The 17,554-nt window shown below is 43.1% G+C and overlaps 1 protein-coding gene across 1 annotated transcript in view; it reads right to left on the bottom strand.

Annotated features, from left to right (window-relative positions):
• Positions 1–17,554, bottom strand: part of LOC108316292 (dual specificity tyrosine-phosphorylation-regulated kinase 4) — a 45,220-nt gene that overhangs the window by 25,489 nt on the left and 2,177 nt on the right. Inside the window, exons 2-3 of the mRNA XM_037744861.1 lie at positions 5,380–5,453; positions 729–839 (exon numbers count right to left, since the gene is read on the bottom strand). Coding sequence (XP_037600789.1) covers positions 729–839; positions 5,380–5,394 — 126 coding nt within the window. The 5' untranslated portion in view covers positions 5,395–5,453. The remainder of the gene's footprint in view (positions 1–728; positions 840–5,379; positions 5,454–17,554) is intronic.

Raw genomic sequence — 17,554 nt, 5'->3', positions numbered from 1 at the left:
AGACAGAGTCTTGCTCCATTGCCAGGCACCAGGCTAGAGTGCAGTGGTGCAGTCTCGGCTCACTGCAATCTTCGCCTCCTGGGTTCAAGCAATTTTTCTGCCTCAGCCTCCCAAGTAGCTGGGACTACGGGCGCACGCCACCACGCCCAGCTAATTTTTATATTTTTTTAGTAGAGACGGGGTTTCACCATGTTGGCCAGGATGGTCTTGATCTCTTGACCACATGATCTGCCCACCTTGGCCTCCCAAAGTGCTAGGATTACAGGCGTGAGCCACCATGCCCGGCCTCAGAGCTGCTCTTAAGAAGGTGAGTTCCCAACTAGACAAACTGACTTGCCCAGAAGCACATGAAGTTATGTGTGTATGACACCTCTTTAAGTTGGCTATTTCCCACATATTATCTCATTTGGCCCCTACACAAGAGAAGTAGGGGGACATGGGAGGAAACTCATATTTTATACATCTTTTATGCACCAGCGCTTCATTTTTCCTTTCTTCAATGAATCCTCCTGACAGCTCTATAGAGGGTCCGTTTTGTAGCTAATAAAAGGTCAGGGACTTATTTGCTCAAGCTTATAGCCATCAAAAAGAGTGAGAACAGGACTAGAATCCAACTCTTCAGCGGATACTGTGCTTTTCCCCGCCATCCTGGGCCTTTATAAAACTGATTTTGGACTAAAACCAGGTCTTTCACACACCTGCTCAGGGTCCCATCCTCCTGCACTCACCTGATACAGCAGGGATGACTTCAGCAGGACTTTGCTGCTAATGTGTGGGAAGCTTACCATATTCTTCTTCCCCTTAGTGTCCGCAAAGGGGAGTGAAGTAATCCTGGTGTTCTATAGAAGGAGAAATTGGATGTATTACAAAAGCCTTATGCAAGAAAATGTCTACAGGGGTCATTTCTTCCATCCCCCCCCCCAACCCCCATCAAGAATGAGCCTAACCCAGATCTGGACATAATGCTATTATTAAAGTTCTTGGCAAGAAAAGCAGATTCCAGAGCAGCAGAGTCAACAAGTAGATGGGCTCTGGGTTTGAGTCGCTGCTCTGCTACTGACTAGCTGTAGGCTTTCATCAGGTCACATTGACTCTTTCTCTAAACCTCAATTATTTCATCACTACCACGGGAACAAAAATGGGGCACCTCATAAGGCTTTGTGAGGTAAATGAGTCCATCTCTGTGGAGTATTCTGTAAGTGGTGGCCAGTATTATCATTACTGCAATATCTTCCCACCTAAACACAGGGAAGTCCTTCCTGTTATATCATGCAAATCTTCCTCAGTGCAACTTAAGATTCCATTTCCTGTATGACTACATTATTGACTTGACTGACCCTCTTGGATCCCTGCCCTCATGCACTGATTGACTGACTGACTAATCAGGAGAGAGGTCACAATAGCTAAAATTTAGAAGCAACCTAAGTGTCCATCAACAGATGAGTGAATAAAGAAAATGTGATATTTAAACACAATGGAATACCTATTCAGTCATAAAAAAGAATGAGATCCTGTCATTTGCAACAATATGGTTAGAACTGGAGATCATTATGCTAAGTGAAATAAGCTAGACATAGAAAGAGAAACATCACATGTTCTCACTTATTTGTGGGATCTAAAAAGTCAAAACAATTGGATTAATGGAGATGAGGATTAAAAGGATGATTATCAGAGGCTGGGAAGGGTAGTACTGGAGGGGGAGAGGTGGGGATGGTTAATGGGTACAAAAACGCAGACTGAATAAGACCTCATGTTTGATAGCACAATAGGGTGACTATAATCAATGGTAATTTAATTGTTATGTAACACAAAGGATAAATGCTTGAGGAGGCGGATACCCCATTTTCCATGATGTGATTATTACATATTGCATGTCTATATCAAAACATCTCATGTACCCCATAAATATGTGCACCTACTATGTATCCACAAAAATTAAAATAAAAACATTTTTAAAAATCATATGGAGATGGGGCATGGTGATGTGGATAGAGTGCTGTCATCATGTTGTGATACCTGTTGTGATAAACTGGCCAGACCTGCCTGTTCAAAGCTACCCTGGCTATCTGCCTCTCCTCATTGTCTCCTAGGGAAAAGAAGCTGACCATCACTCCCTACCTTATAAAGGGCTTGGGTCATTCTGGAGTGCTTGATGTTGGAAGGTGGCTTCTGGACTTGAACCGAAAGTTTACCTTCAAGCTGGATCAAGTGGAAGAAAATAGGAACGGTGCTTGGCATGGCGTCATCCCAAGCTGCACATTTTTGTTTCATTATGATGAACAAACTATGCTTAAAGCCAGCTCCCCTGACCCCTAAGCTAGGAAGAGCCAAGGGAGGCTCCAATAAGTACTCAATGAATGTATGAATGTATGATTATCCAAACAAATGATCGTTCCCAAAGTGTTCATCCTGGATGGGCTTGGCCTATGGTTTTCATGCTTTAAAAAAAATCAATACGGCCTTTTTTTCCCAACAAAATCTTAACTAGAGACCCTGGATTTGGTAAGGAGTAACAGCTGAGCTGCTCTTCCTCTTTAGAAAAGAAAATGCCCATTGCCTTGCCTGGAAGCCTTTACCTCCTGAGTGTGGCTCTGAAGGTGTCATTGTGGAACCCACCAGAACACAGGCACCCAGCCTGGACACCAGTGACCTGATCAGAAGAGACTTCCCACTTAGAAAGGGTGAGGAGGAGAAAATCAAAATACTAGAGCAGTGTGTCCCAGAGGGTGGCAAGCACACTGCAGAGGGAGGTGACAAAATGTGCACAGTACACAGATAAACAGTTACCAAGCTGGGCGCAGTGGCTCAAGCCTGTAATCCCAGCTTTGGGAAGCTGAGGCGGGCAGATCATGAGGTTGAGACCATCCTGGCCAACATAGTGAAAGCTGGTCTCTACTACAAATACAAAAATTAGCTGGACATAATGACACACACCTTTAGTCCCAGCCACTTGGGAGGCTTTGGCAGGAAGAATTGCTTGAACCCAGGAGATGGAGGCTGCAGTGAGCCGAGATCACACCACTGCACTCCAGCCTGGTGACAGAGCAAGATTCTGTCTTTAAAAAAAAGAGTTGACCGGGTGCGGCGGCTCATGCCTGTAATCCCAGCACTCTGGTAAGCCAAGGTGGGCAGATCATGAGGTCAAGAGATTGAGACCATCCAGGCCAACATGGTATAAACCCGTCTCTACCAAAAAATTAGCTGGGCGTGGTGGTGCACACCTGTAGTTCCAGCTACTCAGGAGGCTGAGGCAGGAGAATTGCTTGAACCCAGGAGGCGGAGGTTGCAGTGAGCCAAGATCGTGCCACTGCACTCCAGCCTGGTGCCTGGTGACAAAGTGAGACTCTGTCTCCAAAAAAAAAAAAAAAAAAAGTTATCTAATGGGTATGCATTTTCTGTAATATCCATTTGAAAAACTGTAACGAGCACACTGAACCTGTAATGAGATGGTTGTTATTATTTAGGATGAGATTAAAATTTAAGTTAAAAAAATAAGACCAGACGTGGTATCTCACTCCTGTAATTTTAGTGCTTTGAGAGGCTGAGGTGGGATGATCACTTGAGGCCAGGATTTTCAAGTTATAGTGAGCTATGATCATGCCACTGCACCCCAGCCTGAACAACAGATAGAGACCCTGTCTCCATAAAAAAGTAATAAAACAGAGTGTGAGGACTATGTAGACATGGCAAAAATTGTGAAGCTGGCACTCAAATGACTGAAGTTTAGCAACAACAGGCTGCAGCTTGAATCGAAGTTCTGGTCTTTGAAGCCAAACCAGGGGTTCTCCTTCTTTCAGACCTCCCCTATGGAACAGAAGGATGTTTATCCAAGGCTGAGACACAGCTGGTGTCAGACCCAATTCTGTGAAAATTTGCCCACATTGAAATAACAGCTGGGTACAACACTTAATACCATCCAGCACAGCTAAGTCCTGCACAAAGCAGTAATGATGAGGACTATTTAGGACAGTCAATCTTGACCTCCTGGAATGGGGAGGTGGTCTGAGGGAGAGAGGGTTGCATAGGGCATGGGGCATGGTGTCAGACCATGTTAATTCACGAATGCGCTATATTTAGGATTTCGCTATTGAATGGAAAATGATATCTGAGCAAATATTGCAAATGGCAAATCTCACTGAGTCTCAATTTCTCATCAAATAGGTTTGTGGGGATAAAAATAAGCATCTTCAATAACAGGCTGACATTGAGGATGCCGTAGGGAGACTGGACAGATAAATGAAAGGCACATGAACAGAATATAACCCAAACTAAATACGAAACAAAGGGCATGAACAGTGAGTATCAACAAAGAAGGAAAAGATCACTGTGAATACAGTCAGCCGAGGAAGACGGTGGTAGAGGGGGTGTTTTCCTGAATAGGTGAGGCTTGGTCTGGGCTTAAACTAAGAGGACAGGTAGAGAGCATGCTTGCTTAGTGAGATGACACCATCCAGGCACACGCCAGGGCTCTTCACTGCTCATGCTGGGTTAGCAGGAACAGGGGTTGATTGCAGGTGTGGAAAGCACTGTAAGACTAAGATACTTGATCTTTATCCTGTGGGCAACAGTGGACCACTGACATTTTGTACAGCTGGGAGTTACATGTGCAAAGCAGTACTTCAGGAAGACCCCATGGGCAGCAACGTGATAAAATAATGCTCATGGGTATGGACTCTGAAATCACACTCTTCCATTTTGACTCCTGGCTCCGCTCCTCATTAATTGTTTGAACCTGGGCAAGTTATTAGCCTATCCTCATGGAACGTGGGGATAATATTAGTACAACCTCAACATGTTGGGAGGATTAAGGGAGTTCAGATATGTAAAGTGTTTAACCCAGTGCTTTGCATATGCTAAAGTTGTCTGCTAGAGTTCATTTTCCTTATTTGCAAAATGGAGAGACCGATCTTTGCTCATGAACACAGAAATTAGCCGACAGAGCAAAGGGGTGTGTGTGTGTGTGTGTGTGTGTGTGTGTGTGTGTACACATGTGCATGCAGCCCAGGAGTTTAGCAGCCCCCGGTGGCCAAGTGACCCTGAGGACTGGTGGCTTCTACATCTCTACACACCTGTACTCCATTCTCAGATACCCATAGGTCATACAAGTTTATGAACTTGCTGATTATTGGCTGTCTTTAAGCAGCTTCCTCAGGAGGCACACAATGCCTTATAATAACACGTAATTCAACCAAGGCATCCCCCAGAGGCAGGGGAAGTGGATGTGCTCTCCCATATTCACAGTGGCAAGACGATTTTTCTTTAAGAAAGTCAGCTTTCACTACATTGTTATTTCTAAGCCAATAAAACAGGAATCTCCTTAATAGTCCTGAGCTCTGTATCTAAATCTACAATCCCTTATGTAAAAAAGAGTTTATTCACAGGAGTCCAGAGCATAAGGGATGCTTCTTTTGCAGTCCACGACCTGGGCACCGGAGAACGGCTGGGTGAAGCCTCTGGAGGGGACAGGAGATAAGATGAAAGGGCGTCAGAGAAAGCCAACGAGGCTCTTGTTTCTAGAAATGGTGTCTTGCCCTGTCACCCAAGTTGCAGCCTCTACCTCCCAGCCTCAAGCGATCCTCATACCTCAGCCTCCCAAGTAGCTGGGACTACAGGTGCACACTCCCAAGCCTAGCCAATTATTTTTATTTTTTTTTTTATTTTTGGTAGAGACAGGATCTTGCTATGTTGCCCAGGCTGTCTCAAACTCCTGAGCTCAAGCAATCCTCTTGCCTTGGCCTCCCAGTATTAGGATCACGGGCATAAGCCATCATGCCCTCGGCTAAAGCTCTTTTCAGTTCTCCTTTTTGTGACCATCGCAGCTCACAGAAGCGTTCTAAACAGCCAGAACTAAACTGCGAAGCTTCTTTATTCCAAACTTTTTGTATCAATGTGTACTGCTTTTATCATCAACAATACCATTGTTTAAAAGCAAAAGATATTATAGCAGATAACTGTAAATGGTTCCACGCAATGCAAGGGAGGAGAAGGCAGTAATAAGTGCACGAGCACTTTCTCCATGAGAGCCTGGAGACAGCGGAACAGGCTCTAGGAGGCATCAAGAAACTGCGCCGGGAGAGCCTCAGTCTACGGAAACAGCAACTGTGGGTACTGGAGATGCTGGGCTCACAGGTCGTCTGAGGTCATTAAGATTCTCACACATGGGCCCACATTGGAGTCCTGGGATTCCCTGGGGTTTCTGGCTTGCTTGCCATCACTAGGTGATAGACCCATAGGACCCAGACAGTGCGTCAACATGTCACAGGAGGGCCAATGGGGAGTGAGGGGTGCTCCAGTCTCAAGTCCTAACCCAGGGCCCCTCCTCTGCGTTGATTTCTCACACCTCTTTTGTTTTCTCAGAAAACAACAACAACAACAAATTCCATCTGCCTGTTTCAGCTAGCTCACCTTTCTCCAATAAAAGCTGAGTTCAGCTTAAAAGCTGATGATTAAAGGAAGGGGGAAAGTCTAAACCAGCATACTCACCCGCCCCTACTCTGCACCTGGCATTTATGCAAAATAGCTACAAGGGTGCCAAACTGTTCTGCCCAGTTACTTGGTCCTGTGATCCTGCTCTTCTTCTTGCCTCAAAGATTCTTCCAGCAACACCTCCCTCCTGCCTCCCCAAGCCAGAAGGACACACAGAATCACTGAGTTGGGATGGACCTTGGAGATGCATTCATTCTTAATGCATTTACTGAGCATGTCTATGTTCCAGGCAGTGCACCAAGCACAGAAGATCACACAGTCCAGGCTCCCTAGAGGTAGAGCCCAGAAAGCTGTATTTTCAGCTTCCCCAAGTGAGTTCTGTACAGACAGATTTGTGAGCCACATTCTAATATAATCCCCTCCTTTGGAACTAGTCTCTCCCACCTCTGAACTTGTGTTTTTCTTTATGTCATTGATGTTTATGTATCCTTTCTAACTTTTTATGAATTCTCCTCATACTCCCCCAGGAGATTCCATGGCAACAAACATTAGGCTTTCCATGATTTGCCAGCTCTGGAACTTCAAGACCAGTCCCTCTGGCTGGGTCATCAGAGGGTCCCACAGAGCCTACCCTGCGTGTCAGTGTCCATGCCATCATGACAAGAGCCCAAAGTGAGCTGGGACCGGCTCCAGAGCCAAGCTTGGATCTGCTGCATGTCTCAGGAGGGGGTAGGGGTTCACTGAGTGTCTTCTTCCTGACACTGCTTCTTTGTAGGATGTCACAGGGAAGTGCCTCAATTGCAAGTTCATATTAATGAACACAAGCTGACAATAATCTCACTTTCAAAAGTGAGTCGGGGCTGGGTGCAGTGGCTCACGCCTGTAATCCTAACACTTTGGGAGGCCAAGGCAGGTGGATTACCTGAGGTTGGGAGTTGGAGATCAACCTGGCCAATGGTTTTAGTAGAGACAGTGAACTCCCATCTCTACTAAAAATACAAAAATTAGCCAGGCGTGGTGGCGGGCGCCTATAGTCCCAGGAGGCTGAAGCATGAGAATCGCTTGAACCCGGGAGGCGGAGGTTGCAGTGAGCTGAGATCACGCCACTGCATTCCAGCCTTGGCCACAGAGCGGGACTCTGTCTCAAAAGAATAAATCAATAAAAGTAAGAGGCAGAACACTTTTTCAAACTTCAAATTGTCACGATTTCTCACCGTGAGTGGCATAATTATGTGAGAATAAAGATATGCCTTCACAATTCTTTGCCCACTACACCCCGAGTTCAAGCACCTACTGTAATGGTGTCTTAAGCAGCTTTCCCGCCTCTCCCCAGTCCATCCTATCCTCCACCCTGCCTCCTGAGCACCCTCAGATATTAAACATGAGCATCTGATCACGTTAGTAAGTTGCCTATACAGCTAGTGCTCGACTTACGACCACGATTGGCTCTGACAGACCGGTCGTAACACGATTTGGTCGTAAGTTGAGTAGGCTATATGCACGCGGAGATGGTAGTGCTGCCGGAAGCTGGTCCGCACTGTCGTACGCCCAGCTGGGCAACGTTTGCGCTGCCAGACATGGAGCAGTCGTGGCTAGCGATTGTGGTCGTAAAGTCGAATGGTCGTAAGTTGCATAGGTCATAAGTCGATCAATACCTGTATCTCCTAGCGACTTCCCAGGAAGTAGAAGTCCTGGCTCACAAAGCGCCCCCAGCCTCAACCCTTTTCATGGCCCTATCCCTGCTTTTTGGCTCCTGCCATTTTCAAATATAGCACTGTTCCACAGCTCAGCACTTTTACTCCTGCTCTGTTTCTGCTTGGAATGTTCTCCCATCATTCACCCCACCACCACGTCACCGAGTCCATGTCCTGACCGTTCACCCACATTGAGGCCCCGGCCGTAGCAGCACTTCCTCCAGGAAGCCTCTGTGATCCTTCCCTCTTGTATTCATATTCATAAGCCACTCGCTACCCCTTGCTCTGTACTTCAAGCACCGGCAAAGGCTTGTTAGACAAGGTTGTTCTACTAGCTTCTTCTGCTGGTCTGTAAGACTCTTTAATAAAAGCCCTGGGTCCTGGGTCTTATCTCAAAGCCTAACATAATATCCTGCATTAGAGAGTGGGCATCCCTAACCTGAAATGCTCCGAAATCCATAAACTTTTGAGTGTCAACAATGACACCACTCATGTGCACAAACTTTGTTTCATGCATAAAATTATTTAAAATATCGTATAAAGTTGCCTTCAGGCCATGTGCATAAAGTGTATCTGAAACATAAATGAATTTTGTGTTTACAGTTGGGTCCCATCCCCAAAATATATCATTACGTATATGCAAATATTCTTAAATCTGAAAAAATCTGAAACTCAAAACACTTTTGTTCCCAAGTATTTCAGATAAGAGATACTCAACCTGTAGTAGGCATTTAATATGCACTAAAGGAGGAGGAAAAGAAGGTGAGAGGGAAGGAAAGGAGAGAGGGAGGGAAGGAGCAGGAATTTTCAGGACCTAGCACTTGTCCTGAAAGATCTGAGACAACTTTAGGCCGCCCAGGGAGACAGCTGAGCTTGGACTTCAGTCCTTCCCCCTCCTGGTGGGCAGTCCGCCCTTGCCCCTTCTAGCCTCATTCCCCACTCCTAGTGGCTTCTGTTCCCACCAAGAAACAGTGATCCCCTGTTCCCTGGCCTTTCTTTTGGAAGAAGAGCCTCTAATCAGCAAATTCACACAAGAGAATCTTCTCTCCTCATGCCTGCCTCTCAAAGGCAACTGCAGTTGCAAAGAGAACCCTGGAAAAGGAAGCACTTTGTTCCAAATGAATGAATTGGTAGTCAAAGGAGACAAGAGATGGTTCATGGTGGGAAAGAAGAGCCTATCTGGCAGAAGCCTGTTCCCATTACAAATCGCGCAGTCCTGACCGAGTAATCTCTGTGTCAGAGTAGATGAAAGAGGAACCCTGAAGGGTGGAATTCCTAGTCCCAGGTCCACCTCAGTATCTTGTCCCTAGGTGCTCTGCCTTCCGTCTCTTCTGCATTCTCATCATGTCAGGCCCTGACCCCCAACACGCACAGGCTCTCTCACCTTGGGTAAAAAGCTCCATTTACCCAAGGACCACAGGGGTGTATATGTCCTGCTCTTTCACCCCAAGGCCCAAGGGATAATAGGACTGGTCTATTTAAGGCTAGTTAGAGCAGAACTCCAGAGGCATTGACTCATCTTATTACCTTGGACCGAACGCTGGATGTCCTCATCTGGACAGTTCAGGGAAGAGAGCAATTGGACTCTGCAGCCCTCAGGCCACCCAGCCTTTTCAGAAAGGCACACCTCCATCACACCATCCCGCCTCAGTCATACTTCGCAGGTGATTTTCCTATTTTCTCAGCTGGCACCTCTTTCCCATTTAAAAAAAAAAAAATCCCCAAGTGCCTGGTGGTTGGATGGGCAAGGGAAGCTCAACTTCTGTGACATCAGCTGAAAGCTTCTTCCTTACAGGCTCTGTCATCCTTCCCAGAGGCCAGAACTACCAGGAGTTAAAAACAAATGCATTCACACAGGGAGCGGGTGTGACCAGGAGAGAGAAAGAAACTCTTTGGGGATTTTCTGCAGAATGCAAGTAGTTAGACAATTAGGCTCAGCAGAGCATCACAAAGAACTGAAAGGGAGGAAGGGAGGTGCCTGGGCTCCTAAGAGCCCCCATAAGGGATTAAGCTACCCTGGCTGCTGCTGACCCTGAACAAATCACAGCATCTTTCCCACAGCCACTTGAAGCTAAGAGTCTACCCTTAAAGCCCCTTTGCTGTGCACGAGGAAGCCCAGGAAGCCTAGATAAGGAGGAGCCACCTTCAGATCACACAGACAGCCACAGTTGCACCCCCAAGACCCATTAGCAGGATGACTGTGGCCAGCCTCTTGAGAGAACCAGATTTTCATCTTACGGATATAGTAGCCTCCCTGGGGTCTTGCCCACCAGCTTTGTCCCTGGTATAGAGGTGGAAAGAGGAGACCCTGCCATCTATTGTCCAGCTGTCTGGCCCTCCAGGCTCTTGCCCTTCCTTCAATGACAGAGCACTGAAGGAAGCCTGGAGGGCCAGACAGCTGGAGTCAATTTCTAATGCATTCGGTGCAAGGTCTTGGGGAGATACTTCGTCTTCTGGACTTCTGTTAAATGCACCTTGGAAAATCATGATGCTGAATGTGATCTTAGGGCACGTGTTGTATAATGCCCTTATTTTACAGATAGAAAAAGAGAGGCAAAGATTATCCAAGTGACTTGTCCAAGATAACACAATTAACAGCAGCAAGCCCAAATCTAGAACCTAAGCCCTCTAGCCTCTTTTTACTGTCTCATGCTGCCACCCAGTGATCTCCTCTGACCTCTTTGTGTTCTGCCAGGAAACCAAGTGGCAAGGGATTATAAACAAGCTTTCCTCCAAAGGTTTCTGATTAAAAATAAGATCATGCTTTTACTCTGATAGTGCCTGAATACCGTTGACAATGGAGACATTCAGAAAACAAACATTCATTCTATAAATCAGACACTAAATTTTCTATAACATAACGTGCCTTTTATGCATCATATAGGAGAGTTTGAGTAGATGATTTCTAAGGCTCTGTTTGTATCGATTTAGAGAGAATGCCTTTGCATGCTTTTGCCTATGTTATTTCTTCTACCTAAAATGCCCTCCCTCTGGTCCACATGCAGCCTCCTTGCGTAACTCCAGGGGGAATGATCCATTCAGAAGAAAATATGAATACAGTCCTGTAACACATGCCTTGTGACAGTACAAAAGTGGCTGACATGTCAGTGAAGCATGAAGTGGTACCCTGGGCATTAGCCAGTGGCTTCAGAAAACTTTGGGCTCCCAGAGAACTGTTTCTACCTGCATGAGAGCACTGCCATGCCTCACTGTCACTTGTCCATATGCTCCCACTAGACTGTGCATACTGTGAAAGGAGATGTGCATTGTTTATTTTTGTATCCCAGCACCGAAAACAATGCTTGGCTCTCAGTAGTCACATATGGGATGATTTAATAAAAGAGTTCATCAGCCAAGGGTCTTGAAGGCTTCGCAGGATAGAGAAAAGTACACAGACTTCAGAGTCAGGCAGATTTTGACTGGCATTCTTACTCTGCCACTTGCTGGCTATGTAGCTTTGGCAAACCATTTATACTCTCTCAGGCTTAGCTGCCTTTTCCACAAAACAAGACTAGTAAGCTCACATTTTTAAAAAAGAAAAGAAAAAGTTAAAAGATACAAGACAACAAGGTGCTGTGGGTGAGAATTAGCAGAAACTATGAACACCGGAATCTGATCCCGCCCCTCATATTTCCAAGTACTTATATTTCCAAATATAACCTCCAAATATTGGAATTATCAGGTAAAACTTATAAGCTAACTATGCATAACTTGCTTGAAGAAATTAAAGGGCCTAAAAATGTGAGTAAAGTGTAAGACTCCATGCAAATAACCAAACAGATTTAAAAATGAACAAATTAGAACTTTCAAAACTAAAAAATGTAACAGTTGAATTTAAAAACCAAATGAATGGGCTTAATAACATATTACACATAGCCAAAGAGAGCGTGAGCGAACTGGACAAGACGGGTTTGAAGAAATGAACCAGTAAACAGCAAAGAGAGAAAAGAGATGAAAAATCTAGTCAGAGATTATAGATGTAGAGGATAAAACAAGGTCTAACATACATTTAATTTGAGTTTCAGAAGAAGACAAAGAATATGAAAGACATTATGACAAAATGGCTAGAAGAATTTTTCAGAACTAATGAAAGGCAAAATTATAAAACTTTCAGAGGGCAGTATCTGTATAACTTCAGAGTAGGGAACGATTTATTAAGGCAAAAAGTGCATACCATAAATTTACCGGCTTTTAATTCATTACTTCTGTTTATCAAAAAACAACATAAAGAAAGTAAAAAGAAAACCCAAGATTATATAAAAGCCGCAGGATAAAAGAATTACTACACAAACGTCAACTGCTCTCTGATATACCAGAAATGAACCATTGGAATTTGAAATTAAAAGCACATTATCATTTACATTAACACTCCCAAGAAATTGAAATACTTAGCTATAAATATGACAAAATATGTATAAGATCTATCTGAGAAAAACTACAAGCCTCTGACAGAAGAAATCAAAGACGATCTAAATAAATTGAGATCTTTTCTATGTTCATGATTGGAAGGACAAATCTCCTTAAGATGTTAGTTCTTCCCAACTTAATCTGTAGATTCCACACAATCCCAATCAGAATTCCAGCAAGTTACTTCATGGACATCAATAAACTGATTCTAAAGTTCATATGGGAAAAGAAAGACCTAGAATAGCCAACACAAAGCTGAAGAACAGCAAAGTTAGACGGCTGATGACCCAACCTCAAGACTTACTGTAAAGCTACAGCGATCCAGACAGTGTAGTGCTGAAGAAAGAATAGACAAATAGTTCAATGGAACAAATAGAGGTCCCATAAACAGACCCACACAAACAGAGTCAACTGATCATTGACAAAGGAGCAAAATCAGTTATGGAGAAAGGAGTCTCTTCAACAAATAGTACTAAGCCCAGCATGGTGATACACACCTGTAGTCCCAACTACTCAGAGGCTGAGGCCAGAAGATCACTTGAGATCAGGAGTTTGAGACCAGCCTGGGAAATGCAGCAAGACCTATCACAAACAAACAAAAACAGTGCTGGCACAATTGAACACCATATAAAAAAATATTAATCTAGACACAGACCTTATACCTTCCACAAAAATTAACTCAAAATGGCTCATAGACCTACCTATAAATCACAAATCTATAAAACTTCTAGACGATGACATAGAAGAAAATCTATTTGACCTTCGGTTCAGTAATGACTTTTTAGCTACAATAAAAAAAGCATGATCATGATGAAAAAAATGGATAAGCTGGACTTCATTAAAATTAAAACTTCTTTGCAGAAGACTTTGTTAAGGAAATGAAAAGAGAAAACACAGACTGGTAGAAAATAAGTGCAAAACACATATCTAATAACGGATTTGTGTCTACATATACAAAGAACTCTGAAAATTCAACAATAAGGAAACCATGCAGTTAAAAATTGGCAAAATATCTGAATAAACACCAGCTCTCCAAATAAGACATATAGATGTCAAATATGCATATGACAAGATCCTCAATATTATGTTATTAGGCAATTGCAAATTAAAACGAGATACCACTACACACCTACTAGAATGCCCAAAACCATACACTTTGACAACACCAAATGCTGGCAAGGAGGTGACATAACAGGAATTCTTATTCGTTGTTGGTGGGAAGGCAGAATGGTACAGTTAGTTTGGAGAATAATGTAGCAGTTTCTTTTGAAGCTAAATGTAGCCTTAACCTACAATCCAGCAATCATGCTCCTTGGTATTTACCCAAATTAACTAAAAAATGTACATCCGTATAAAAATCCTGCACATGAATGCTTATGGCAGATCTGTTTATAAGTGCTAAAATATTGGAAGCAACCAAATTATTCTTCAATCAGTGAATGGATAAACAAACTGGTACATCCATACAATGCAGTATTATTCACTGATAAAAGGAAATAAGCTATCGAGCCATGAAAAAGACGTGGAGAACTTTGCTAAATGAAAAAAGGCAGTCTGAAAAGGCAACGTACTGCATGATTCTATGGTACAATACTCTAGAAAAGGCAAAACTAAGGAGATAGAAAAGAGTGGTTGCCGGGGGTTTGTTGTGGGGGAAAGGAATGAACAGATGGACAATGGAGTATTTTTAGGTCAGTGAAACTATCCTTTATCATCCTATAATAGTAGATAAGTGACACTATGCCTTTGTCAAACTCTACAGAATGTACAACACAAAGGAGGAACTCTGATGTAGACTATGAACATCAGTTAACGATGTATCAATCTTGGTCCATCAATTGCACCAACTACACATGAACGTAAAATGTTAATAATAGAAACTGTACAGGGGAATAGGGTATATGGAAAGTGTACTTCTCTGCTCAATTTTTCTGGGAACCTAAAACTCCTCTTTAAAAATTAAGTAAATAAAAAACAGGCAAGCCAACAACTAGGAGAAGGTATTTGCAGCACATACAACTGACAAAGGATTAGTAGACAGAATATGTAAAATATTCTACAAATCAATAAAAAGGACAAACACCACCACAGAAAAATATTTAAACAATAAAGGCATGACAAGACATTTCAAAGAAGAGGAAACACAAATGGTCAATAAATATATGAAAAAAGGTTCAATCTCATTAACAATCATCATCAAAATACACATTAAAATGCAATAAATTGGCCAGGCGCGGTGGCTCACACCTGTAATACTAGCACTTTGGGAGGCAGAGGTGGGCGGGTCACAAGGCAGGAGATCAAGACCAACCTGGCCAGCATGGTAAAACCCCTTCTCTACTAAAAATATTTAAAAAGCCAGTCATGGTGGCATGTGCCTGTAGTCCCAGCTACTCGGGATGCTGAGGCAGAAGAATTGCGAAGATCACACCACTGCACTACAGCCTGGGTGACAGAGCAAGACTCTATCTCAAAAAACAAACAAACAAACAAACAAACAACAACAAAAATTAATTATTGTTAGTAAATTGGCAAACTTAAGAAGTCACACAATATCAAGTACTAAAAAAGACGTGGAATGACTGAACTGTGTGCACACTGCTGTTGACAAGGTACATTGGCACCAGTGTTTTGGAAAACAGTTTGTCATTATCTGGTAAAGTTAAGCATTCACATATCCTGTTACCCAGCAGTTTCCCTCCTGGGAAGACACCTTAGAAATGCCTATACAGACGCACTAAGAAACATGCACAAGAATGCTCATAGCTGCATCATTTTAAATAGCAAATATGGCCGGGCACAGTGGCTCACCTAGCACTTTGGGAGGCCGAGGCTGATGGCCAACATGGAGAAACCCCGTTTCCACGAAAAATACAAAAGTTAGTTGCACGTGGTGGTGCACACCTGTAATCCCAGCTACTTGGGAGGCTGAGGCACAAGAATAACTTGAGCCCGGGAGGCAAAGGCTGCAGTGAACTGAGATCGCACCACTATACTCCAGCCTGGGAGACAAAGCAAGACTCTTGTCAAAAAAAAAAAAAAAAAAAAGATAAAGAAAAGGAAGAAGAAGAATTGTGTGAAACATAAACATCACAAATGCAATTACAGTTGTCTACGTGCTCATACAAAAAAAAAAAAAAAAAAATCAGGGCTGGGCATGGTGGCTCACATCTGCAATCCCAGCACTTTGGGAGGCCAAGGTGAGCAGATCACTTCAGGTCAGGAGCTCGAGACCAGCCTAGCCAAAATAGTGAAACCCCGCCTCTACTAAAAAAACAAAAATTAGCTGGGCATGGTGGCAGACGCTTGTAATCCTAGCTACTTGGGAGGCTGAGACAGGAGAATTGCTTGAACCTGGGACAGAGGTTGCAGTAAGCTGAGATCTCACCACTGCAGTCCAGCCTGAGTGATAGAACGAGACTCCATCTCAAAAAAAAAAAAAAAAAAAAAAAAAAAAAAAAAAAAAAAAAAAAAAAAAAAAAAAAAAAAAAAAAAAAAAAAAAAGTAAAAAATAAATAAACAGCAAATACACAAGAAAAAACAAAATGTCCATTAATTATAAAACTGATTTTAAAATGTGGTGTTTCTGTATAATAAAACACGGCAGTCAAATTAATTGATAACCAGTGTTCCTAGAACAGAGGATCATCATCTGATTCATAGTATTTAAATACTCAGGGCACAGGTAATGATCAATCAGAAGAGGCCAGATCTATCCCAGTGAAAGCCAGCCAAATGTTATACCAGTGTACACTGGCTTAGTACTAAGCATAAAAAACAAGTTGCAGAAGACCGCATAACAGTATGATTCCATGTATACAAAAATCAAAAACATGCAAAATCAGCCAATACATAGTTTAGAAGATTTAGAAACAGATCATCAGTGGAATAATAGATATAGAACTCAACAGAGTAGTTATCTCAGGGGACAATGGACAGGACAAGATGCAGTGGGAAGGGACACGCGGGGGACTGCTTTTGTAAAATCTTGTGTTAGGTACACACACAAGTGGCCATGGCACTGCAGTATCATTCTTTATACCTTACACATATCTCTTTAATATTCTTTCACATATACTCAACACTTAATAATGAGAATTATTTCTTGAAAAGGATGTATGAATTACAGAATAAAATCTGAATCCTGATTTCAGCTTTTATTCCCAGAATGACTTTGGGTACCTTGCTATATAAATCTCTTTGGATCTCAATTTCCTTCTCTGTAAAATGGAGGCGATGACCACCTCAACATTGTTGAAAGAGGCGAGCATACACTGCTATAACACACTCAGGAAAGGCAGGGTTTGCACTCCGAACATCTCTATTCTCACCTCCAACGTTGAACTGCTGCTCTATTTGTCATAGCCTGAAGAAGCTTTCAATAGAAGTATCTATTGCTCTGATTAATTCTTGTGCTCAGAGACATGCGCCCCCCCACCCACAATTCCTGCTCATTTCACATTCCTTTGACATAACCAAAAGTAATTTCAAATCTTTGTTCTCCTTTCTTTTATTAGAAATCAAAGCACCAATGAAAATGCAGAACAAAGAAACTGGTACTTCCCATGTAGATCTCGGGAAGAATGGAGCCCTGGGAAAGAATGGGGAAAAGTATGTAAAACTCTCCTTCAGGGCCCCAATTCATCCCAAATGTAGATATTATATACAAGTGTATGCCTATCTTCATTGAGCCACTGATTCTAGATTGGCTGCTTGTGATTATATTTTAGATGTTTTAATGTTAACTGTAATGATCATTACAAGTTCTTCTAGTCTGAGTCTTCCATTTGCATTTAAAAGTTGAATGCAGGCTGGACACCATGGCTCACTCCTGTAATCCCAACACTTTGGGAGACCAAGGAGGGTGGATCACAAGATCAGGAGTTTGAGAACAGCCTGGTCAATAAGGTGAAACCCATCTCTACTAAAAATACAAAAATTGCCGGGCGCGGTGGCTCACGCCTGTAATCCCAGCACTTTGGGAGGCCGAGGCGGGTGGATCACGAGGTCAAGAGATCGAGACCATC

The sequence above is a fragment of the Cebus imitator genome, unplaced genomic scaffold (assembly GCF_001604975.1).
Source record: "Cebus imitator isolate Cc_AM_T3 unplaced genomic scaffold, Cebus_imitator-1.0 Scaffold187, whole genome shotgun sequence".
NCBI classification, from domain to species: domain Eukaryota; kingdom Metazoa; phylum Chordata; class Mammalia; order Primates; family Cebidae; genus Cebus; species Cebus imitator.
Note: the sequence above shows the minus strand (reverse complement) of the source record. Positions and strands in the feature narration are given on the sequence as shown.